Source organism: Camelus bactrianus, chromosome 9 (assembly GCF_048773025.1).
Source record: "Camelus bactrianus isolate YW-2024 breed Bactrian camel chromosome 9, ASM4877302v1, whole genome shotgun sequence".
NCBI lineage: Eukaryota > Metazoa > Chordata > Mammalia > Artiodactyla > Camelidae > Camelus > Camelus bactrianus.
Window position 1 is genome coordinate 42,995,761 of NC_133547.1, and position 24,806 is coordinate 43,020,566.

General features: G+C 38.9%; 1 protein-coding gene across 3 annotated transcripts in view; it reads left to right on the forward strand.

Annotated features, from left to right (window-relative positions):
* The first annotated feature begins 612 nt into the window (after positions 1 to 612).
* The window catches only part of LRIG2 (leucine rich repeats and immunoglobulin like domains 2), a 51,153-nt gene continuing 26,959 nt past the window's right edge, over positions 613 to 24,806 (forward strand). Inside the window, exons 1-2 of one of the 3 annotated variants that reach the window (XM_045506259.2) lie at positions 963 to 1,103; positions 4,679 to 4,856. Coding sequence is in view for 2 of the 3 variants with exons in the window: in XM_045506252.2 (XP_045362208.2) it covers positions 865 to 1,103 (239 nt within the window). In the remaining variant the exon portion in view is untranslated. Of the gene's footprint in view, positions 1,104 to 4,678; positions 4,857 to 24,806 lie in introns of all 3 variants that reach the window. The other 2 variants (XM_045506252.2, XM_010968526.3) reach the window with 2 other exon arrangements.

The following is a 24,806-nucleotide window of genomic DNA, read 5'->3' on the forward strand; positions in this document are numbered from 1 at the left end:
TTTTCTTAAAGACATGCCTTGCAAGTGGGGTCCCATTTATTGAACTCCAAGCTAGAATAGAAGCTGGAGGTATACAGATGAATAAACAGGGACTTTGCCTTCAGGAGCTTATGAGTCCATCAACTGATACCGGTAACGTGCTTCCCGTTAGGAGAGCGGGAGTTGCCCCCCACTTGCAGGACTGCAGGAGTCGAAGACCAGCAGGAGAGCGCAGAGGAGGCCCAGCTTGGCACTCGAGGCCCACGGGCTAGATGGAAGTTCCCACGCCCTCTTCGTGTTTGCGACTTGGAAGACACCCCTTCCTGTTCGCGACTTGGAAGGCACCCCTTCTGCCATTCCCCTTTCTTGCGGCCCAGAGAAGTTAAAAGATCCTTTCCTCCTGCTGTAATGTATATATCCCAAATCAGGACTGAGGATTTCCAGCGCTCCGGCCTCCACTTCTTCCTGAGGAGCTATTGCGCCCTCCAGCGGAGAAAAGGCGGCAGAACCCAGGGGGCGCCACAAAGCCTTGGACACCTTAAAGTCCTCTCTGTCTCCGGCCCCGCCCCTCATGTAGGCCCGCCTCCGACGCGACCTCGTCTTGTGGCACCGATTGGTTGGCTCCTGTGCGTGAAGACGCTGCGTCGTGGGGCGGGACGGAGGAGCGCGGGGCGGAGGAGCGCTGTACGGAGGGCCTCAGCCCTGTGTCCTCGGCCGCCGCCCCCGTTGCTGCGCCGTGTCCTCCCCTAGCCTGCCTTTAGAGGGTACAGGCGACAGCCGGTGCTCCGGGTGGTCGCGCAGCCGCCCGACGTCTCCGCCGAGCTGCCTTTTCCAGCTGGCAGCTCTTCTCGGCTTAGTCCAGGTCGGGGGCGGGGGAGAGGAAAAATGGCGCCGGCGCCCCAAGGCGTCCGGGAGGAGCCGCTGCTGGAGTGTGGGTCCGGACCGCTCTCCCGGCTCCTTTTCCTCGCCCAGGCTATCCTCCTCCTGCTGCCGGCTGTCCGGGCAGGTCTCTGCCCCGCACCCTGCTCCTGCCGCATCCCTCTGCTGGATTGCAGTCGCAGGAAACTACCAGCGCCCGGCTGGAGGGCGCTGTTGAGCTCGCTGCCCCCCGACGCGACCAGCCTGTGAGTAGAGCTGCAGGGAGCGGGGACCAAAGGAAAGGGGGAAGTTCCCCCTCCAAGGGGGCCTGGAAGGGGTCCGGCCTGGTCGGAGGGCGTGGTCGGGAGCCTAAGTTCCGAAGGGAAATGCCACTGCGATGTTGCGAACTTTTAAGGGGGTGGTGGGAGCCGGAAGACCTGGTGTTAAGGGTCTGGACACTTGTATGAAGACCAGGGTTAAGATTCTTGAGGCCAGGTAGTCTGTGATTCCAAGGCTGGCAGGAGTTAGGGCGCGGATATTGTTAAGGGCTTACCGGTCCTGGGCACCGGCATTGGCTCTGGATGGTTGAGGCTCCTCGCCATCTGGGCTGCATCATCCAGTGTATCAGCTTGAATGGTTCCCAGGCACGTGATTTTATAACCACGATTGTAAAGACTTACGAACTCTTTTGACCCTAGTTCGAGTTTTGGCTAATTTTGTGTTGTACTTTTGATACTTAACAGGATTAAAACAATGTGTTAGGAGATCCAGTAGTACCTTGAATAAATAGCTTTACAAACACTGTTACTTGATCTAATTTAGGGTTCACTGTAAAGGGAAGGCGAGTTTTTTCCAAAATTAAGTGATGCTTTGTTTTCAGTGCATTTCTTTGTGGCAAAGAACCTGAAAAATCAGCCCCGCTGTTTATGTATGAGAAGCAAGTTATGGTTGGACGAATTCTTCTGGAGACTCTACAGTTGCAGGCTTATCTTGACAGGCCTATGTTAGTGGCACCTGGAGAGCTCATTAGTCTGAGTCAGCCTGGTGGCATTAGGAGCAATAGTAGGTATTAAATGCCCCAATTATGGGGCTTCTTAACCACTAACAAACATACAGTTATTTCTTTGCCGCTAACTGAGCGGTGCATTTATTAATGGACAGACTTTCAATAGAGCCGTCGCTAAAAAAGTTGTCACAAAAGAAAGAATAGCTTGAGGAGTGATTAAAATATGAGAGGCAGCTTGGATTTTCATTGGAAATGGAATACAGATAGAATGTCTCTCTCTGCAGAGGTTAAAGCATTTATACATTTGCAAATAGGTTATGTTAGGAAAGAAAGCTCCTTCATAAATTCCTTGAGAAAAATTGTAGTAAGGTAACTTAAATAACCAACTGTGGTAGTAGTGTAGATCTGCAGTATAATAATGTGGGGGTTTTTTTGTTTGTTTATTTGTTTGGGTTTTTTTGGTGTGAAGGGGAGGTAATTAGGTTTGTTTATTTATTCTTAGAGAAGGTACTGAGGGTTGAACCCAGAACCTGATGCATGCTAAGCTTTTGCTCTACCACTTGAGCTGTACCCTCCCCCATAATGTGTTTTCTGTTATTTTATGATAGTGACATCTGTAGTAATTCTGGTTCTGTTGAAGCAAATAAAATTTGAAAATTCATATCAATGTGCAGCATAGTCTGAATTACAGACACAGCATCATTGTCCCCGTTTTTATTTTTGCTGTGGGGCAGTTAATTAGGTTTACTTATTTATTTGTTTTTTTCATGGAGGTACTAGGGATTGAACCCAGGACCTCATGAATGCTAGCTAGGCATGTATTCTACCACTCAAGCTATACTCTCCCGACACAGCATCTTTGTAATGCAGCAAGTGCATTTTTCTAAGAAATTCTTGGAACAGCTACCTGATTATGACAGAATAAATCTGGTACAAGTTTAAAAACAACACAACTTCATTTACCTGTAATTGAAATAAATGTGGCCTACTTTTTAAAAGATCCTTCATTGGTGGATAAATAATAATTAGAAGTAGTTTTATGTAAGATACATTTATTTTGTGTCTTTGTTTGCTTCCTGTTTAATCAAGACAGATTGCCTAAAGGCAAATGACATTCAAAAATTTTAAATGTCCTATAATGAAATTGACATTTTCATTTGAAGTGAAATGCCTTGGAGAGCAATTCTCTTGTAGAAATATAATCGGATGGAAGTCTTATATTATCAGAAGAACTCGTAGAATATTAAAAGATGGGATTGTGCTGTTTTAAATTGAGAAGTGTAATATTTTTTTTTCATTGGTTGCCTTTACCTGTAAAACCACCAGGTACACATGGGTTTCTTGATGTAATTTTGAATTTTTAAAATACATGGAATGCTTTGAACATATTAGTGATTCAAACTCAAATGCTCAAACTTGTGGCAATTATAAAAAAGGTGGTAGACAACATTTATTAATCTTGGTTTTTAAAATATGTATCTGCTACCAGTTACTGGCACAGAGCCCCTGAAACCCATGTAATTTCCACAGTGATAAGAGAACTAGGAGTATCTTTTGTTTTACATTTGGTCTTTGACCCTGATTCCTGGTACAGAGCTTCTATATCTCTTATAATTTCCTAGGTGATAGGAGTGTCTTTTGACCTAATGAGGTGACTCTTGGTGGGCTCCTAGATAGCTTTAGGATGGAGCATCACTAGAAAGAACAAGCCATGATTAGAAGTTTGGAACTTTCGGTCCCACCCCCCCCCCCACTCCTGAAATAGAACAGGAGCTAGAGATTGAGGTAATAATTGATCATGCCTATGTGATGAAGCTTCCCCCCAAAATTCCCAAAGTGTGGTGTTTGGAGAGCTGGGTTGGTGAACACAGCTACTGGGAGGTATGCTGGGAAGGTGGTGCATCCCAACTCCACGGGGACAAAAGCTTCTGTGCTGGACCCTTCTGAATCTCGTCCTGTGTGTCTCTTCATCTGTCTGTTCATCTGTGTCCTTTATCATATCTTTTGTTATATATTAAACCGGTAAACATAAGTAAGTGTTTCCTGAGTTCTGTGAGCTGTTCTAGCAGGTGATTGAATCCAAGGAGGGGGTTGTGTGAACTTCCAGTTTGTAGCCAAGTCAGACAGAAGTTGTGGGTAACAAGGGGACCTACTACTTGTGACTGGTGTCTGAAGTGGGAGGCAGTCTTCTGTGACCGAGCCCTTAACCAGAGAGGTCTGCACTAACTCCAGTTAGTGCCAGAATTGAATTGAACTGGAAGACATCCAGCTGGTGTTGGAGAATTGGTTGGTGTGGGGGGAAAAAAGCACATATCTGGTGTCAGAAGTATATTATGTATGTGAGTAAACGGAGAAACCAGTGACAAACGTTTTTTGCTTGACCAGTCTTTAGTCAGGTTCCTGAACCTTCTCCTGGACAATCTGTGCATATCCTAGTAAAATGCAGTTTTAACCATAACCCTGCTAAGTTAGTTCAGTAGAAATCCCCCATCCTCAATATCTGATCAGATTTCTCCTTCTACACCTTCCCCCTGGTGATACTTGACTGCCTGGGCCTGTCTTCAGCGAGAATCCTGTTGGGTCTGTTGAGTCAACCCTCCTCCCCATACCCCTGATGTTTCCTCTTAGTAATTTTCTGTTCACTGGCCCCACACTGCTCCTTAGCTATAAACTTTCTTTTATTCATGCAGTATTTGGAGTTGAACCCAGTCTCTTTTCCCCACTTCAGAATTTCATTGCAGTGGTTCCTATACCTATTGAGGAGGTCCCCCACCCCCAAAGTCTTCCTTACCATGCTTTAACAAGTGTCATTGAGTACTTTTTTCCTTTTAACAGTTATGGTGCCACAGCTCGGGATAGGATCAGATTCATCATTGGACCCCCGGACCTCTCACCCAGGACCCTAAGTGCGTACCTTTGAAGCCTTTATCTTCACTCCTGACTGATTGATCGGGGATCCATTGGTGAGTCCGACTCCTGAACCATTGCTCCGGACAAACGTCCGTGGAAGCTGGTAAGGACAGATTTTGATTCTTGAGAGTCTTGAGTATGGTTGACCTTGAACAGCATGGGTTTGAACTGTGCAGGCCCACTTATAGGCAGCTTTTTTCAGTAATGAATACTACATACTACATGATCCATAGTTGGTTGAATCTGTGGATGCAGGACTTTGGATATAGAGGAACCACATATACAGAAGGCCAGTTACAAGTTTTATGTGAATTTTTAACTATGCAGAGGGTTGGTGCCCTTCACCCCTGTGTCAAAGATCAACTGAATACTCCAGAAGAAGGATTAGAGTCCCAGATAAAAAACACAGGGTGGGTTAACATCCCAGGTTCCTCTATTTTCAGGAAAGCTCAGTTAGAGTCCCAGGCAAGTAGCTGTTTGTTAGAAGCTGAGTTAACCCTAGGCTTCTTGGTTTGAAAGGTACTTACTGGGCTGGAAATCTCTCCTTCATGGCTTTTTTTCCTGAGTAGAGATTATTCCCTGACTCTTTGGGCTGGAAGGCTCTTCTTGGCTCTTTTTTTTTGGACTATTCCCGGACTCCTCATCTGGGAAGTCTTTCTTCCTGGCTTTCTGTGAGGCCTTTGTGTTCTCTCTCTTGGGTCCAGCTTCTCCCATGGGAACTTATCAGATGACTCAGACCCTCTTCTGGAACCCCTGCTGACTGTATTCTCCACCATCTCTGTCTGTCTTCATTGTTGTTGCTGTGCTTTTGTTGAGAATAATGTAGAACTTCATTGGCTTCTTTGGGAAACTTGAGATCTCTCCAGACTGACTCCTCTGAGACCTCTCCCCACTGCTTCTGCTCTTCCTTTCCCCACTTAACCACCAGTTCCCCTGAATTCTATGATAATATCTCCTTTGAAATGCCTTCCTCCCTATGTCCACCCCTGCCAGTCCTTTTTCCATCCTAGTCTTTATAGTCACTTGAACTTTGGGCTCCTTGGCCTCTACTGGGGACTGTTAAAGGACTTAGGGATGCCCAGAAACAACTACTTGAGGCTGAAAGGGAAAAAGGCTAATTGGAAATAGGCTGGATGTTTTGGCCAGTTGGGTGGGCTCTGGAGAGTCAGACAGCCTATAGATGTCTCCTTAGTCAATGCCTAAAGTTTGGTCCATATCCTCCATAAGATTACATATCAGAGCAAGGGAAGGTTGTCTCTACAAAATTGGTAAACAGGTAATCTTAACTTGTCCCATTTGCCATAAACACAATTTACATAAAAATACAAAGTAGAGAAAAGACAAGAGCTAATTATTTTACATAAACCAGTGAATTTGTATTCCTTTGTTTTACTAACTCCTGGCTAAATTGTTTGAATGAAAACTGTAAGCTCTCTATTTGTGTGTCTCTGTATGTTTATGTACATCTGTATATATGTTATGGATATATGACATTTTTCTACTTTTGGGTGTTACCACCAAATTAATTTACTACATCCTTTAAAAGAGTTCTGTTTAAATTGACTTAGAGAGAAAGAGCAATTACATAAATTAAGTATTCCTGAAACTCTCAGAAATAGAGAAACTAACACAATGTTTTATGTTCACATGATCTAGGATAATTTTTTGTAATAAAGCTAATTTGAAAATTGTTGGTAAAATAAAAACAGTCGTGTCTTCAGAGTTGTTAGCATTAAATATAATGCAGACATTAAACCAAAACTAAGGATAAAATGTCTAATAAAAATGAATTGCTTGATGTATGTCAAGCATGGCAGTAAAATAGAGGAAAAGAGGGGGAAAGACCATGTATGTAACCTTTTTAGGTTTTTGCTTTTGTGATGTTTGCCTAACGTGTGTTACAGAAATAGTTAATAGGGAAATAACTTGAGATGATGGCTAGCTTTGTTTCTTGTTGTGTCTGCCTAAAATAAAAATCAAGGTCATTTGTAAGTAAGATGAACTACTGAAACATTCAGTACTGAACCTAAGTTTATATATTTTTGGCATTTGTTTTTACATGTATAAAGAAGCTAAAGATATTTGGATCTGTTATAAACATTTTTTTGCTATACTGAACAGTTGCACTGAGGAATTATATGCCTCTAGAAATTATGAAATTGTATATTCATAAATTTTCTACTTACTACAGAAAACTAATATATGACAGCCCACAATCGCCTACTTCCTAGTTTTCTCTGTTAAAAACAAAAAGGTTACTAATGTTTAAAAATTATAATCAATATATATAAATGAAACTACTAGAAACTGTGAGAATGAAGAGAAAAAAACTTTGCAAAGTATGCAGGGTATTAAGGATGTGTTTTGTTGAGGGAGAAAGAAGTAATTTTATTTTAAGGTAGACTAATTGTTCCAGAATGAGAAAGAGGAAAAATATAGGACAAAAACTGAATGGAAATAAGAAAAAATGGTTGTAGAAGGTTTGCAGAACAGGAATTTTGTGTGTGGTCAAGTTGCTAAGATTGAAGGGATTTATTTGTAGGTTTAAAAAAAGTGAACTTTAATGTCAAAAGTATACTCATGTAAAACCAGAATCCCAAAGGTTTACTGGATTATTGGTTTGCTCTTACTAAGAAATTGGAAAAAGATTTTCCTTTACCTTTTAAGTAATCTGCCTCAGAAACAAAGATCTTGTATCTTATCAAAATAATTTCCTGTGCTTCATGTTGTCTTTATCAGGTCTTTGATTACTTTTAAAAATTGAGTCTTCTCAGTATTAGAAGAGCTAAGTTTTTTGTTTTTTTTTTTAATAGCTATGTGACTTTCTGTATTTGTCTTTGAAATCTTTTAATTATCACTTTGTTTAAATAGATAACTAAGTATTGTTTCACAGTGACCTGTGATCTTATTTAGTCAAATGTTTAAACCTTTTGACTTTTTTGACAACTTGCCCAAATCAAATTCTAAATGGAGTCTTTTTGATTTCAAACTAACTTTGAGATTTTCTGGAAGTCCCCTGGAAAACTTCAAAGGATTTGTCTCTCACCTTGTAAAAGGAGATGTTAGACTAATTAGGTTTAGTTGGTATTTTAAATTACATGAGAAGCACTGTCGAATAAAGAATGAGAACAGACCTTCCTAGGTTGTTTTTGTATGGATTTATGTTACTAATATAGGTATTACAGAAAGGTATGAAGTTCATAGAGATTTGAAATAGTCTTGTTGTCTGATTATTATGTTAAAATATTGTATGCCACAGAAATAACTAGTTTTCCTTATCAAATGAACTCTCATCGGAACTTTAATCATGGCCATTTTAAGTCCTCCTTCATTCATAGACAAGTCGTTGTTTTACTCTCATTCTTCTCTGAAAGCATATACAGTCAGCCACAGGCAAGAATGCTCCATGATGGCATCAGTAAGACCATGCCACTGGACTGAATAAGAATTTCCGGAAGTAATGAAGAAGCTGATGGATTCATAAGACTTAATCTAAGATCAAGCAGAACAAGAATTGTTAACATCGGACTGAATGAACTGATGAGGATGGTTATAATTTTTTTATGGCTCTTTGTTTAAAATATTGCTGGTTCTTTAATGTTTTGTTCATCAGATTTAAAGAACCTTTTTCTTTTATCTTAAGTTATCTAGCTTACAACAGTCTGATAGTTTATACCTTTATGAACAAAGATGAAACAATTACTTTTTCTCCCTACCTGATCCCTCCAGAATTCAGAAACTTTTAGCCAGTTTTCTTATTTTCATAACAGTATAATTTGAGTAAATTCAGTAAGAATCTGCTCTTGTAACAGGATAAGTTGAAAACATTAGTTATCTTACCACGACTTTGACTGAAATGTTATATTTGAGAATGAACCATGCATGGTTTAAGAGATTAAGGCTGACTTCATGGAGCCAGTGCTCTTAGAAAAACTGGCCTCACATCTGGTTTACCGGGTTCTCAGCTTTATAGGTGAGCAAGGAAAGTCCCTTCCCAGCATGCTCAGGAACCTTAGGATATCTTGGGGACCTCAAGAAGAGAGGAGTTCACCTGAACCTGTAGGAATGGGAGATGAGTCTGGTGGCTAGTTCCTAGATTGACTTCCTGGCCTTGAGAGGTTTTTAAAAAGCCTAATCTGAGATTCCTTATGAAAAGTTCCAGCAAAACCAATTCAAAAAGAGCCTATATTGTCAGTCACTATTCTTCCTGCACTTACATAAATAATTAGGCCAAATCTAATGAAACCAGAATTATTTTGTAAACAAGAATTAAAAAGTTGATTGGAGAGAAATTTTTGTTTGTTTCAATGCAAAACTATGGTGCACCCTTGTGGATTCCGTCTTGTACATTTTGCCAGTCCTTACCAAATTCTCACTAGTTTCCTCCAGTATCTGGCTATAACTCTCCAAACTGTTTCCAGTTTTTCTCCCATCACTGAGAACTAAAACTATCCTTTTCCCGAAATCCTATGAGCTGAAGCTGGATGACTTGATATAAACTTCAGATGGCCATTGCCATCCTCACTCTACCATCTAAAGATGCTTCAAGCTCAAATCTGAGAATACCAACTAGCTGTTCTCTGAACTGAGAAACTGGATCTCTGTTACTTTTGATTTTTATTTTCATAGAAACTCCATTCATTAAATGCCTGACTGCTGGCACCGTTGAGCAAATATCCTCTAATACCAAGTCCCAACGGAAGGTTCACCTGGTCCTTAATGAGCAAAAGGCTACTGAATAAGAAAATAGACTTACATTGTTCAGAGGAAAGAAGAATGTCTCTTCTTTCCTTGAACAAGAAAGGGGACTGACAAAGATTCTTTGATCAAATTTTAATCAGTCTCCTGAACCACCTTCTTCCAGGCTCATCTGTATACTTTGTAAGGTACAGTTTAAGCAAGAATCCTGCTAAATCAGTTTAGCAAGAAACCCTTACCCTTCATATCTGATCACACTATATCTGATCCAGGTTCTCACCTTCCATCTGATGTCTGATCACCATAGCTTGTCTTCAGCAAGAATCTAGTTAGGTCTGTTTAACCAGAACCCCCCTTACTCTTGTTGTTTGCTCTTAGTAGTTTTCCATCCACTCTCCTTAGTTGATCACCTAGCTCCTTGGCTATAAATTCCCACTTTCCCATGCAGTGTTTGGAGTTGAACCCAGTCTATTTCCCCCACTGCAGAGTTTCATGGTAGTAGTCCCTATACTCATAGAGATAACTGTACCACCTCGAATAAAATCTTTTACTGGGTTTTAACAAGTGTCATTGATTTTTTTTTCTTCCTTTTAACACACAGAGTTTTTCCTAGACATTTGGAATCGCAGCAGTGAGATTTGCTAGAATGAGCCTGGCTCATGGAAACGTGGTCTGGGAAGAAAGGATAAAAAGGCAGGGGATGTGGAACCTTTGACTCCTAGGTGACCACGTGGTCATCTGTGGTCTGGAGGAGCAGCCATGCTGCTCTCAATTACTAATAGTAAAGGTTAACAATGGAATTTAGAGATGGATCCAATTCCCAGCATGTTGGTTCGCTGGATGCATAAGGAAATGGAAACTAGTAAGAAAAAGGTGGAGTATTCAATCCCTTGGTTATTGTTATCTACAACAAGTAAAATTGAAATTAAAAGAGTGCTGGATCAGACCTTGATGCTAGACCAGGCTCAGATTTCACTCAATAGCCTCAAAGCTGCTCAACAAGGGAAAAATTATGCATAGACAACAGAAAGTACCTCTAAGACCTCTGGTCACCAAGAATGTAGTCAGTGTTGGGGAGGGGGGCAAAACCAAGAAATTGTTGAAACGAGAAGTATAGTGTGAGGGAGTTGTTTTCACTTTGTGGATCAGTATAACATCAGCTTCCTGAAGAACCTTTGTTAAAATGGATTGTGGGAGTAATTAATTTAGGAGGAGTATCTGGTTTTAGATGCTACAGTGGGGAAGAGCCATGTTTGGGTTGATGGAGGATCCACAGTTCACTGTGAAACAGTCTTTGATGGCCATATATGATCCACACACAAAACAGGTTATTCCTGAGGGAACAGCCAGCCTAGTGGTTTGGGCAAAAGCCACTGTAAGGTCTGTTTATCCTGGGAAAGAGGGCCACCTACCTCCAATAAATGTCAAGTGGAACAACACTGATGAAGCAGATGGTATGCTTCATATATAAGCCGTGTGGGGTTATCTTTGTGATAATTGGGATATTCATCCACTGAATACGCCTGTTACCCTGTCCATTGTAAACGCTGCTGTCAATGGGAACTCTTTTACATTGACACCCCATATAACCTTGCTGCTCAAAACCAGGGGACAGTGGGGAGGCCCATGTATTTACTGTCTCAGCCTCCCCTGCGGCTCTTACGTAGATGCTAATAGCAACATTAGGTTAATTAACAAGAAAATGAGGAAAGGCAGAGGAGAGAGTCAAGGAACTGGTCTTAGCAAGGTGGACATTTTTAAACTGTTATGAAATAAGGTGAACAAAGCAAATATTTTCAGGAGTAAAACAAAGGAAAAAGGGAAGAATCACAGAATTTGACCCAGCAGAATGGAAAGCTTTAGATGGTTATTAAGAAATGGGATGAATAAAACAGATATTAATGGGGTTAAAACAAAGGGTTTTTTTTAAACATTTTTTTATTGATTTATAATCATTTTACAATGTTGTGTCAAATTCCAGTGTAGAGCACAATTTTTCAGTTATACATGAACATATATATATTCATTGTCACATTTTTTTTTCTCAAAACAAAGGTTTTAACACTGCACTGTGTAAGGTTGGGCAAGCCAAAGGGACCTCCTGATCTCCCAACATTAAAGGGCCCCAAACAAGTCTGCTTTGTTTACCCTTGTTTGAAGAAATCTAAACATCCAAGGCAGAGACTGCGATGAGAAACTTGACCAGCAATTGCTTGGAGCATTGGTTAGGCAGATTAAATGACATAAAAATTGACAAAAGGGCCATGGTCCCTTGCCTCAACCCATGGGGAGGACCCAAAGCCTTTTGCATAAAGTGAGTAAGATAACCAGTTAGAAGGTAGAGAAGTTACGAGGATTCCTTGATAGGAGAGCCCCTTGCACTGTGTGGCACCAAAACCCACTGGTGAAACCTGACACAGTTGAGAACATGACAACATAACGGTTGATAGGATAATGGAAGTTGAAATGTTTAAACAGGATTTATATAAAGATGTTGTATCTCCTTTACCTGGATGTTGAATGGGAATGAATGTTATGTCTGGCTGGGGACTGCTTCCCCTCCCAGAATTTCTTAATGTAAGTTTTAATGGGGGCTATAGTAAGAATGTAAGGTAAAAGTCTGTAGGGAAATGGTATGTTTGATCAGACTGTTACCTGATTGTATTATGTAGATGGACATAGTATCTGGTTGGAGAATGTTTCCTCCACCTAGGATCCTGAAACAGGCGTATAAATCTACCCGTCAAGCACAATATTATTAGTTGGACATGCTAAATAGGAACCAGTAGATTGCCCAAGCCCACATAGCGAGCATAGAATAGAAGCTGGAGTGCTGGTATGGACAAATCCTCTGTGATGGCCCTATGTGTACGGTAGACTGGAGCTTAAGGCAGAAGCCTCTGAGTGCCTCCCAGCAACAACTACTCAGACTTTGGACTAGAGAATTTCCAGTTGAAAAGTAGTTATTGGCATGCTATTGGGCATTAATTCAAACTGCCACTATGAGTAAAAGTCATAAAGCAATCTCGAAACCTGAAATAGTCATGATGTCTTGCCTAATGTCTGATGAACACTCCAGTGGGAAGGGCAGTGCCCCAAAGAGTTTCATAATAAAGTGGAAATGGCTTATGCAGGATCATACTGCCTAGGAAATTGAGGAGGAGACACTAAAGAGCAGGGAGGCTCTTTTCCCCCAGAACTGACTCTGAAACTGTGAGAAGCTGCTGGATTCTACGGTCACTTGGCACTGTCCTATAAGCAGCTCATAACTGACCAACAAAGAGCTGCTTGGTTTATGGATGGCAGTTCCAAGGTGAACAGACAATATCTTGTTTGAAGGCCACCATTGATTGAGAAGAAAGTAAAGGCATATTAGCTCAGTGGGTTGAATTGCATGCTGTTTTCTAAGAGTAATGGAAGAATTACTTCCACATAGGTAAAAATCCCTATGCTTGAATTTTTACTGACTCCTGGGCCATGGCCTATGGCCAGACCATATGGTCAGGCAAAAGAGCAATGGAAACCTGGCTTATTAAAGGGATATGGGGCACAGGCCTTTGGAAATTACTGTAGGAATTTGAGGTGTGCGTTAAACTAAGACATGTTGATGCCCATCAGAAGAAGTGCTTTCTAGGTTTGGAAGGTGATTAGAATGAGCAGTCAGGTGTTCCTGTGTGCTCACTTGAGGTGGTCACTTGGGTCCATGAAATGAGTGGATATGGAGGCACTGCAGCAATGCAGAGGTGGGCTGAGTCTAGACATATTTGTCTTGTACCCTCTGAGGCACAAAGTGTCAGTAAGCATTGACCAAATAATGTTCTGTCTGCAAGCAAAAGAGACAAAGAGATGGCATTGACAGGTTTCCCCTAGTGGGAAGTTCCTGAACATAGCTGGCTAGTGAGACTGATGCTGGTAGACCTGGGGGGCTACAAATGATATCCTGATAGGATTGGATACTGGCTCTGCACCAAGCTTTGCTCATCTGGTGGTAGATGCAGATGCTGAAGAATATTTTAAAAGAACCAGAACAGAAGATAATTGTACCAGTTTGGATGGCTGACCATCATCTCTTTGGACCAAGGAATATACTTTATAGCCCATAATGTCCAACAATGGGCAGAGACAGATCCTCCTCAGAGTACTAGTTTCATGCAGAGTTGGAATGGGCAATTAAAACATTGCTTATCTAAAATGGGGAGAGATAAAGACACGAAGGCTGGCTTATATACCTTCATGAGAGTGTGCTCACACACAACATGAGATGGGGCTAAATGAGTGGCCGTACCATATAGAGCCCTCTTTCTGGTGGATCTGGGGAAGAGGGGACATGGAATGAATATACAATTCTTACCAAGGGAGAAGTATTCTGGTGTAATGACTATACTTTTTTCTTTTCTCCCATTGTCATGGCAAACCTCCCCCCCCCCCCCCCCCCCGCGTAATGCAGTGGGTTTTTGGACTGGCTGCAAACACAAGTGCTGGGAACAGGGATGATTTCTAAACAAGAAGCCAACTATAATTTTAAATTTTGGGTCAGAATTCCTAAGTGCCTGATAGGATGGATTGTGCCTTCACCCGGTCTGGCAAAATTGAGATTAACAATGAATTCTGCTGTATTGCTTGGTGGTAAAAATAGCTCAGTAGTTCTGTAGCCTTGTAACCTTAACCTTAAGTGAATGGGTAGACTGAAGGGGAGGTACTTACTAGACTAGTATTGTTGTTTGCCATCTAGACCAGCACAGTGGCTGAACCTGATGTACTTTCCAAAGTTGAAAGAGTTTGGGTATACATGGCGAGAAGGAGCAATAATAATAGCTAAGGGTAAAGAAATTAATAAATGGGTTGTATAATGAGGGAAATCCAATATTAACACCTCAAAAGGGACTCAGAGTAGTAGATGATATAATCTCTTAGTTCATTTATGCCCGATGACTGAAAGGGTGAAACTGTATGTTTGCCTCGACCATGCCTGCTTTTGGAACCTGACAAGATTGGCTAGATGCCTGCAAACCTAAGTGGCCTTGCCTGGAAGGCATTTTTCATACCATATGATGATGGACCGGTCCAGTGACTGAATGGGATTCTTACAATGTGCGAGTACCTTGTGAGTTGTGTATCATTTTGGTGTAAGAGGGTCTGTGACCAGAGACCAAGCGGGTAGGCTGTGAAATAGTGGAAAAATATATATTGGTCTCTGCCCCTGATTACCTTTACAGAGTTCCTGAAACCCTTGTAATTTCCAAAGTGATAAGGGTACTAGAAGTATTTTTCATTCTGATATTTGGTCTTGGACCCTGATTCCTGACACAGAACTTCTAAATCCTTTGAAATTTCCTGGGTGATGGGAGTGTCTTTGGACTTAATGAGGTGACTCTTAGTGGGCTTCTAGATAGCTTAAGGATGAAAGGCCAAGCCATGATTAGAAGCTTGGAACTTTCAGGAGCCCCCCAATCCTCCTGGAAGAGGAGAGGAGCTAGAGAGTGAGATAATAATTGATCACACCCATGTGATGAAACTTCCCCAAAATCCCTGTAAGTATGGAGTTCAGAGAGCTTCTGGGTGGGTGAAAACACCTGTGTGCTGGGGGGCTGATGCATCCTACCTCCATGGAGAGAAAGGCTCCTGAGCCGGACCCTTCCAGATCTTGCCCTGTGTATCTCTTCATCTGGTTGTGCATCTGAGTCCTTTATCATATCCTTTATTAATAAATCAGTAAATGTGTTTCCTTGAGTTCTGTGAGCTGTTCTAGCAGGTGACTGAATCCAAGAAGGGGGTTGTGGGAGCCTAGTCGGACGGAAGATGTGGGTAACATGGGGACCTACTGTTTGTGACTGGTGTCTGAAGTTGGGGGCAGTCTTGTGGAATTGAGCCCTTAACTTGTGGGGTCTGCGCTAACTCCAGTTACTGTCAGAATTGAATTGAATTGCAGAAACCAAGCAAAACAGAAATGAGTTAAATAGAAATAAAAGCATCCACCCCTTCCTCTACCCCTTCTATCTCACTCTCCTGTGGTGCAAATAGAATTTATTTTATAGGAATTTCATCTTGGGAGTAAATATAATTTAGTGGCATTTCAGTGTCAGTGAGGCTTTAGTTTAAGGTGATCTGTAAACTCCATGAGGGGTCTGTAAACACCAAAAATGTCTGTTTTTTGTTCCATACTACTTAGTGCAGTGCCTGGCATATGGTAGATATCAAATCTTTGTTGACAGGTTTATTGTAAGGTGAGAAAAGGAGAATTGAAAGAATCTTTACAGAGCATCCTCTGGCCATCAGGCTTTAGGGTATTAGATTTCTGGACTAGTGCAATGGGTCTCAGCGCTGGCTGCACATTAGACTGTCACTTGGAGAACTTTTGCAGAATACTAATGCTCGGGTCTCACACTCCGGTGATTCTGATTTGATTGGTCTGGATAAGACCCCGGCATCAGTGTTTTAGAATCTTCCCTGGTAATGCTGATGTGCAGCAGGGGTGAAGAACCACTGAACCATAGACAGTGTTGCTTATTGAATGTTAATTGAAGAGATCAGTGCTTTATTTAATTCTTTAAAAGTCCTTTATGCTTTGGAGAACACTTTTATTTTTATAGAGATTATTATCCTAATTATGTTTCATTATATTAAAAATATTTTGCATTTTTTAATATACAACATATATAGTCAGCACATGGATAATCAAAGAATTACTTGTACATTAAGATAATCATTTGACTTCCTGATGGTAGAAAATACATTTTCCTCATCTTAGGTTCATGACATTTTATATGGTATGCTTTCTTTTTAAAGGTCCATTAATCCTAATGGAAAACTGGCATTTAAGCAGTAGAGAAAACACATCATATTAAGAACTTAGCAAAAATGTTTAAAAAAAAAAATCTGAGTGCATTTCTATGCCATATTTTCTATGCCAAAGTAAATGACTCAGCTTGTTTATTCTGTATTATTCCAGTCATCAGAAATGTTAAGATGGTCAGCTGATGCTAATAAAAAATAAAAGCAATTTGAGTAATTAGAGCCTATCCAAATTATTAATTTTGTGTTTGAGGCAAAAACCAAAGGAACAGAATAGTTAATGCAAGCTTTCTTAAAAAAAAAGCTTTCTTTACTTTGCTGTAAACCTGTATTTTTTAAAGTGCAGATTCTCTGCCTCTTCTCTTGCCCTTCCCAGCTGTTCCCTGCCAAAAGAAACTGTAACTGTGTTATTTATAATAAACTTAAATGCAGGAATAACTGTCAGGATAATTAGTAGTGATGAGCAGTTTTAGAAGTTAAACCATAAACAGTGCAACATTAGTGAAGTGTGTTGTAAATAACTTTGTAACTAAATGCTTCTTAACTTCGGGTTTCTCTTACACATTTTATTTTTTACAAATCTATTTTGAAATCAATATATTTTGCTTATATAATTAAAATCTTGGCAGGTTGCAGCAGGTTTGCAAAGCATAGCCAGTCTTGAGGGTAAGTATCCTTATTTGAGGAGATATTAAACTTGGTGCCATGTTAAACTATGTAGAGATAAGGAATGATGGATTACATTAACAATGAGAAACCCAACTAATGCTTGGCTTTGATTAGACCTTCCTTCTCTGCCAGTGATGTAAGTGATAAGACAACTTATATTAAACAATATGTATTCACTTCTAAAAATATTTACAATAACTTGGTAATTATAGTAAAATATAGTCTATACAAATATGAATATAAATATAAAATGGTCTGAGACAAATATGTGAACCCAGTTGATACCCAGAAAATGCTCATGAATGGTGATGGAAAATGTCTTATCTTTCTGTATATTTTCGTATATAAGCAACAACCTTTGTTCTGCTATTACTGAATTATTTTTTATTCTAAATGGAAAAAAAGACATTAAAAACATGGGATTAACATGCCCTGGTTTTGTACTGCTTGCTAAAAATTCAGATGTTCACTGGCTTGAAATTTGAAGGCCAGACACTGAGTCCTAAAATGCAGTTTACTACTTCATACATGAGTCCAAAAATTAAGTCTAGTATATGTGCACTTTTCACTATCTTTCTGAGGTATATTACTGATTAGGAATACAAAAGAACATCTAGTTAGTATTATTTTTTTCCTTTTGTCCAATGTAATAATTAACCTGATTGGGTCCGTTTAGGGCAGTATTCTGAAAACATTCTGGAAGAGGAATTCTCATTTCTTAGAAAAGTAACAGAATTAAAAATCTTTCCCAATCACATTCTGGGCTGAAGATAGCTATTATATGAGTTTATCTTTAAATAATAATTACTTGTAGTAAACTATTAAAAAAGTGCAAAAGCGTTTAAAATGGAAAAGGAACCAGTTCCTTTGTCCCACCTCAGGAAAACCCACTGCTAACTCTTTCTTAGATGTACTTTTCAAAGTTTTACACATATATCTTTTCCCTTTTCTTTAAACAGACACATACACACGAAGCTATACTGTGCAGTACATATGAAAATCTATGTTATTTTATTTTTTAATTGAAATATAGTTAACATACAATATTGTGTTAGTTTCAGTTGTATTACATATTGGTTTGACATATGTATGTGTTATGAAGTGATCACCATGATGAATCTGGTGTCATAATAACCGTCTGTCCTTATACAAAGTTTGTTTGTTTTTAACATTTTTTATTGATTTATAATCATTTTAAAAAGTTTTTACAGTGTTACTGACCACATTCCTTATGCTATTCTTTTTTCTGGCTGCAGAGATTTCCTTGTAAGGAACTTTAATAAGTTATTTAACTGATCCCATTTTAATAAATATTTAGGTTTCTTTTTATTTTATGATTTTGCTATTACAGTAACTTCCTGGTAGACACCTTTTAATAATTATATGACTGTATTTAGAGTCTTAGAAGTTTCATTGGGTTATTCTAAAGCATCAGGTCTTGTGATATAGTTTGTTATCAATAATTTGACCAAGTCTTTGATGGGCTGACTTGTTATTGTCATCTTATTTGGAATTCAGAAGCAATATTTAGTTTACAATTTTAATAAGTTAATTTAGGGGAGTAGTTCCGAGTAATTAAGATTTTACCTTGGGAAGGGGATTATGCCTGTGTGTAAGAAAGATAAATATTCAGAAAAGATGATAACCCTGGACCGTCATTCTATTGCAGATCTAGTATTATATAATAAACTACTATTTACATACTGACCTGTATTCTAAGCATTTTATTTATATCTTTTTAATCTTCTGAGCAGTCCATTGAGGTTGGTACTAGTATTCTTATTTAATGGTAGATGAGACTGGAGTTTAGGGAGGTTAAATGACTTGCCTCAGGTACCAGAACTGGGCATGCAAAAATTCTATTTTTAAATGTAACTGTGTAACTCATATTTCTTGTTTTGTTGTTTTATTCCCCACAATGAAGCAATATTTTCAGTTATTAAGAACCCAGGGAAAAATAATGGAAGAAAATAAAATACGCCTATTTTTCTTGAAATTAATGCTCCCATTTTTCTACCACCTCCAACTTTTTCAATTATTCATATAAAAAGTGTTGTACAGTGTATTACAAATAAGCAATGCAAATGAAGGGTAGAAACTTTAATTTGAAATGGCATTATGCTCCATGCTGTAATATAGTCTTATTTATCCTAAAAGATATTTGCCTAATATCCCCACCATCCCTAGTTCAACCAAAAAGCAGAAATACTTCCAAGAAGCATTTATTCATAAAGGAGCCTCTCAGACTCAGATCTCATTTACTCCTACTTCAGACAGTTCTAATAGGCACTGGGTTTCCTAGCCGCTGGCAGTTGATTAGAAGCAACAAATTAGAAAAATTGCAAATAACGCTGTTACAGACAGGAAGGCTGAGAGTTCCAAGAAGGCATAGCTTTTGGTGTAAAGCTGTTAGTGGTAAAGGAAAAGTAAACCTAAAAGCAGGCAGAATTTTGAGTTGTTTGGAATCCTTGTCTTTAGTATACTTGGAGTACTCAAGGTCATCAGCCTGTTAAATCACAGTATTGTAATTGATCAGAATGGTAATCCTGAGTATTATTTTCAAAAGTAAATTATGCTGGGGAAGGGAGTGTATAGCTCAGTGCTAAATAAAGTATGTGCTTAGCATGCATGAGATCTTGGGTTCCATCCCCAGTACCACCATTAAAATAAATAAATAAACAAATAACCCAACCTTATTCCCCCCCCATTTTTTTTTAAAGAGCACTCAGCTCTTTGTTTTATAACATCTTTTTTTTCTTTTTAAGGCACTGTTATATATTTTTATTTTATTTTATTTGTGGGGAGGTAATTAGGTTTATTTAATTACTTTTTTGATGTGAGGTACTGGGGATTGAACCCAGGACCTAGTGCACGCTAACCACGCACTCTACCACTTGAGCTATACCCTCCAATTTTTTTAATTTAAAAATTTTTTAAACAACTTAAAAAAAAAAGTAAATTATGCTAAATGCACCCTAATGAACAAAACAGGGATTGCCATCCACAAAAGAAAGGGCAAATTATACTGAATAAATACATGAAGCATTGTCATACCTGGACTAGCAGATATAATACGTTCTTATCTTTTAACTTTTGCAAAGGGCTCCTTTATCAGAAATTTTGTCATTGTTGAAGTTAACAGTTCAGCCTATTAGTGCTGCAGAGTCTCAAAAACAAATTGATGATGACTCAAAAGTGTGTACGTATGTGACTGGGCAGAATCTGTTGCTACAGGACTTCTTTGCAATTAGCTTGCAGAACTTGATTCTCCTCAAACTGTTGTGATTGCTCTGTACATCCTATAAATTATTTACACCCTGATGGTACTAAACGGCTACATTAATGGCACCCCTGGCTCCACATGATATCAAGAACTTTAATAATTCATCTTTTATTACAGCTGCATCCCTGTAGATTAGCATGAGTGGGAGCTGAATTTACAACACTCTTAAGGCCTTCTCTGAGACCTTTACTCTCTAAACATCATATCCATAAATATTCAGGAATTAGTGCTATTAAAAATAAAGGAAAGATTATTGACTGTTAAAGAGCTAGACTCTTTAGGTTAAGTTTATCAAGCATTAGATTACTTCAATTTTTAAGTGCATTTTAAGGATATTTCAAGGAGAAAGTCTTTGGAAGACAGTTCTCCATTTCAGGACTCAACTTAAAAAAAAAAAACAACCAGATAAACTAGCATTAGTTTATGTGAATTAAAGAGAATTAATGACTGGCCACTGACAAGAGTAGTGAGAGACTTTTATTTTGAAAACTATTGAAATTCTGAATTAAGAGTTTTACATTCGATTTTAGAGGTCTTTGAATTTTTCTTCTTCACCCTTTTTGTGTACTTTAAAAAAAGAAATAGAAAAGGCATGCTTATGGAGATCCAGAGTGTCTGTGTATTCCCATGTACCCAAGTCATGTTAATAGTTGAGTTGATGTTGAATTTATGTTTACAGTTTTGAAGTGACTCTACCTCTGAGCGCTACAAATGTTACTTTCAAAAAAGACAAAAAGGTTACTAAAGTTGGCAGTGGTTGTACCCTAGCACTAGCACAGTGCCTGGCACATGGTTCAGAAAATGTTTATAGCACTAATACCTGGTGATCAGATCAATCCATGTAGTTCGAGTTACATACCTGGTATTTTGATATAATAGCTATACTGATTTATACTAGTTGCTTTCTACAATAGTACTACTTTGGGAGTGTATTTCAGTTCACTGTTAGTGTTTTTTAGTCCATTCAGTGTGGATTTGTTGCAGAAAGGTACAGAGAGCCTCATTATATGGGGTTCTGACCTATGAGGCATATATTCTTAAGACAGTGTTAGTCTGTAGAGAGACTCCAAAGTATTTCAGTTGTCCTTTGGGTTCCATTGGAAAGCCTAGAGGTTCTTCAAAGATACAGAAAAAATTACTCTTTCCCCTTGTAGAGACACTGGACAGTTTTCACTGATACTAAATACATAGTGGTTTATACCATATATAAGTTGAGTTTAATTTGATTGCTTTAGTTTTCTTTAATAATGACTTTCTTTAAAACTGACTGGTCATCATTGACATCCATGAGAGAACTATGCAGTTCTCAATACAGTCAAAAGTTACAGTGCCAAGGAAAGTAGGGTTTGGAAGGGCATTAGAAGCACTGATTAAAATGAAAGCCCTTAATCTGTGAAAGGAAAAAAAAATTCTAGAAAGCATGAGATATAGAATTAAATCATGCTATGGTAGCCTACTGCACAGATGACATTAGCTCTCTACTTGCCAGACCAGCCAGCCACCTTGGAGCAGAATATCTAACTTAAAATAGAACAGCTGAATTTTTCCTTCAGTTGAAACAGCACAGTAAATAAACATCTTTTCGCTTGTATGAAGTTCTGTTTGTTGTTCAGCAGCAAGTGTGAATTGGATGAAAAAGTGTCTGCATATAAAGTTCTTATGTGGAGTGAATTGCTATTTTTCTCTATTAATAGTTCCTGACACACTCCTCCACTCATGAGTGTCCTTGAGCTTATACCTAGTGCCAGGTATAGAATAAAGGTTTGGAACTGTTGTTTGACCTAGACTCAATTATATTATGGTGTAAATTAAGCTTTTAAACGGAAGTGGCTAGGCTTTACAGATGGGCAGACATGAATCTAGCTGAGAGCAAATTGTTCTCCTGTAATAGAGACATCGGTCAAAGCTGCATGCATCTGTCAACTGGCTGTGGTGGCACAGTGAGATAAAGTGATCTGTAATGTTCCTCTAGTGTGCCCCTATTGCTAGCCATATTGTAATGTATAATACATCTCTTGCGCAGACAGCTTGTGTGGGCTGGAATCTACCTCAGCCCTGAAAAGATGCCAGAAAGCATCAAGGTGAATTTTTTATGCCTATTTAAATATTTAGACTCTTGAGTGATTTCAGTGAAATCTCTGCTGTATCTGATAAACCACCTGCTAGAAGTGAGATGGAATTTCCAGTTTATGGCTCCCTTGCTTATTTAGCTTTGTGACCTTGGATTGACAGTGATTAATCTCTGCCTGTTTCTGTGTCAGGAAAGTGAGGATTGTAAAAAGTATTTGCCTCATAAGGTTGGTTTAAGCAATTAATATGTATAAAGTGCATGGAGGAGTGCCTGGCGCTTAATACACATTAGCTGCAGACACCACCATCATCATCCTCATTAACACAAATTGGAGTGAGAGAAATTTCCCTTCCCTGAAGCTACTTTGCTTGGGGAGGGGGGTTAAACATTTTTTTATTGAGTTACAGTCATTTTACAATGTTGTGTCAAATTCCAGTGTAGAGCACATTTTTTCAGTTACACATGAACATACATATATTCATTGTCACATTTTTTTCTCACTGTGAGCTACCACAAGATCTTACATATTTCCCTGTGCTATATCATATAATCTTGTTTATCTATTCTACATATGCCTGTCAGTATCAATTTTGAACTCCCAGTCTATCCCTTCCCACCCCCCTTCCCCTTGGCAACCACACATTTGTATTCTATGTCTATGAGTTTGTTTGTTTTGTATTTATGTTCTTCTTCTTCTTTTTTTAAGATTCCACATATGAGCGATCTCATATGGTAGTTTTCTTTCTCTTTCTGGCTTACCTCACTTAGAATGACATTCTTCAGGAAGAGCATCCATGTTGCTGCAAATGGCGTTATGTTGTCAGTTTTTAAGGCTGAATAGTATTCCATTGTATAAATATACCACATCTTCTTTATCCAGTCATCTGTTGATGGACATTTAGGCTGTTTCCATGTCTTGGCTATTGTAAATAGTGCTGCTATGAACATTGGGGTGCAGGTGTCTTTTGGAAGTAGGGTTCCTTCTTGATATATGCCCAGTAAGTCTATTCCTAGTCTTTTTGAGGAATCTCCATACTGTTTTCCACAGTGGCTGCACAAAACTGCATTCCCGCCAGCAATGTAGGAGGGTTCCTTTTTCTCCACAGCCTCTCCAGCTGTCATTGTTGTTTGTGGACTTTTGAATAATGGCCATTCTGACTGGTGTGAGGTGATACTTCATTGTAGTTTTGATTTGCATTTCTCTGATAATTAGTGATATTGAGCATTTTTTCATGTGCTTATTGATCATTCTTCCTTGGAGAATTGCTTATTTAGGTCTTCTGCCCATTTTTGGATTGGGTTATTTCTTTTTTTCTTATTAAGTCGTATGAGCTGCTTATATATTCTGGAGATCAAGCCTTTGTCGGTTTCATTTGCAAAAATTTTCTCCCATTCCATAGGTTGTCATTTTGTTTTACTTATGGCTTCTTTTGCTGTGCAGAAGGTTGTAAGTTTAATTAGGTCCCATTTGTTTATTCTTCTATTTCTATTGCTTGGGTAGACTGTCCTAGAATGTTTTTGAGATGTATGTGAGATAATGTTTTGCCTATATTTTCTTCTAGGAGGTTATTTATATCTTGTCTTATGTTTAAGTCTTTGATCCATTTTGAGTTGATTTTTGTGTATGGTGTAAGGGAGTGTTCTAGCTTCATTGATTTACATGCTACTGTCCAGTTTTCCCATCACCATTTGCTGAAGAGACTGTCTTTATTCCATTGTATATTCTTGCCTCCTTTGTCGAAGATCAGTTGACCAAAAGTTTGTGGGTTCATTTCTGGGCTCTCTGTTCTGTTCCATTGGTCCATATGTCTGTTTTTGTACCAATACCATGCTGTTTTGATTACTGTAGCTCTGTAGTATTGTCTGAAATCTGGGAGAGTTATCTGAAATCTGGGAGAGTTATTTCTCCAGCCTCTTTCTTTTTCTTTAGTAATGCTTTGGCAATTCTAGGTCTTTTGTGGTTCCGTATAAATTTTATTATGATTTGTTCTAGTTCTGTGAAATATGGCCTGCATAATTTGACAGGGATTGCATTAAATCTGTAGATTGCTTTGGGCAGTGCCTTTTTTTTTTTTAAAGGAAGACTGCATCTCTGTCAGGGATATGGGTCAACTCCAATTCTAATATAGAAGCTCACTATTTTGATTTGTGAAATCCATCTTCACATTTTTATCTGCAGCTAAAATGTAATATAGTACAGTATTATATATTATGTGAAGTATGTATTACTTTTAAAAGTATATAAAGCATAGTAATTAAAGTAAAGTGTAACTTTACTGGAAGAGATGAAGAAACCATAATGTTGCTTTGGAATGATCTACAAGATGCATTATTGTTAAGTGAAAAAAGCAAGGGGCAAAATTATGTGTAAATTATTCTATCATTTGTGTAAAATTTTTCTGATACATGTAAAAAATATCTGATAGGCTGTGCAAGAAATGGTATATTTTCACTTTTTACTGTTGGGGAGGGAAATTGGATGGCTAAACACAAGGGTGGGAGATTTTTTTACTGTATATCCTTTTATACTTTTTGATTAT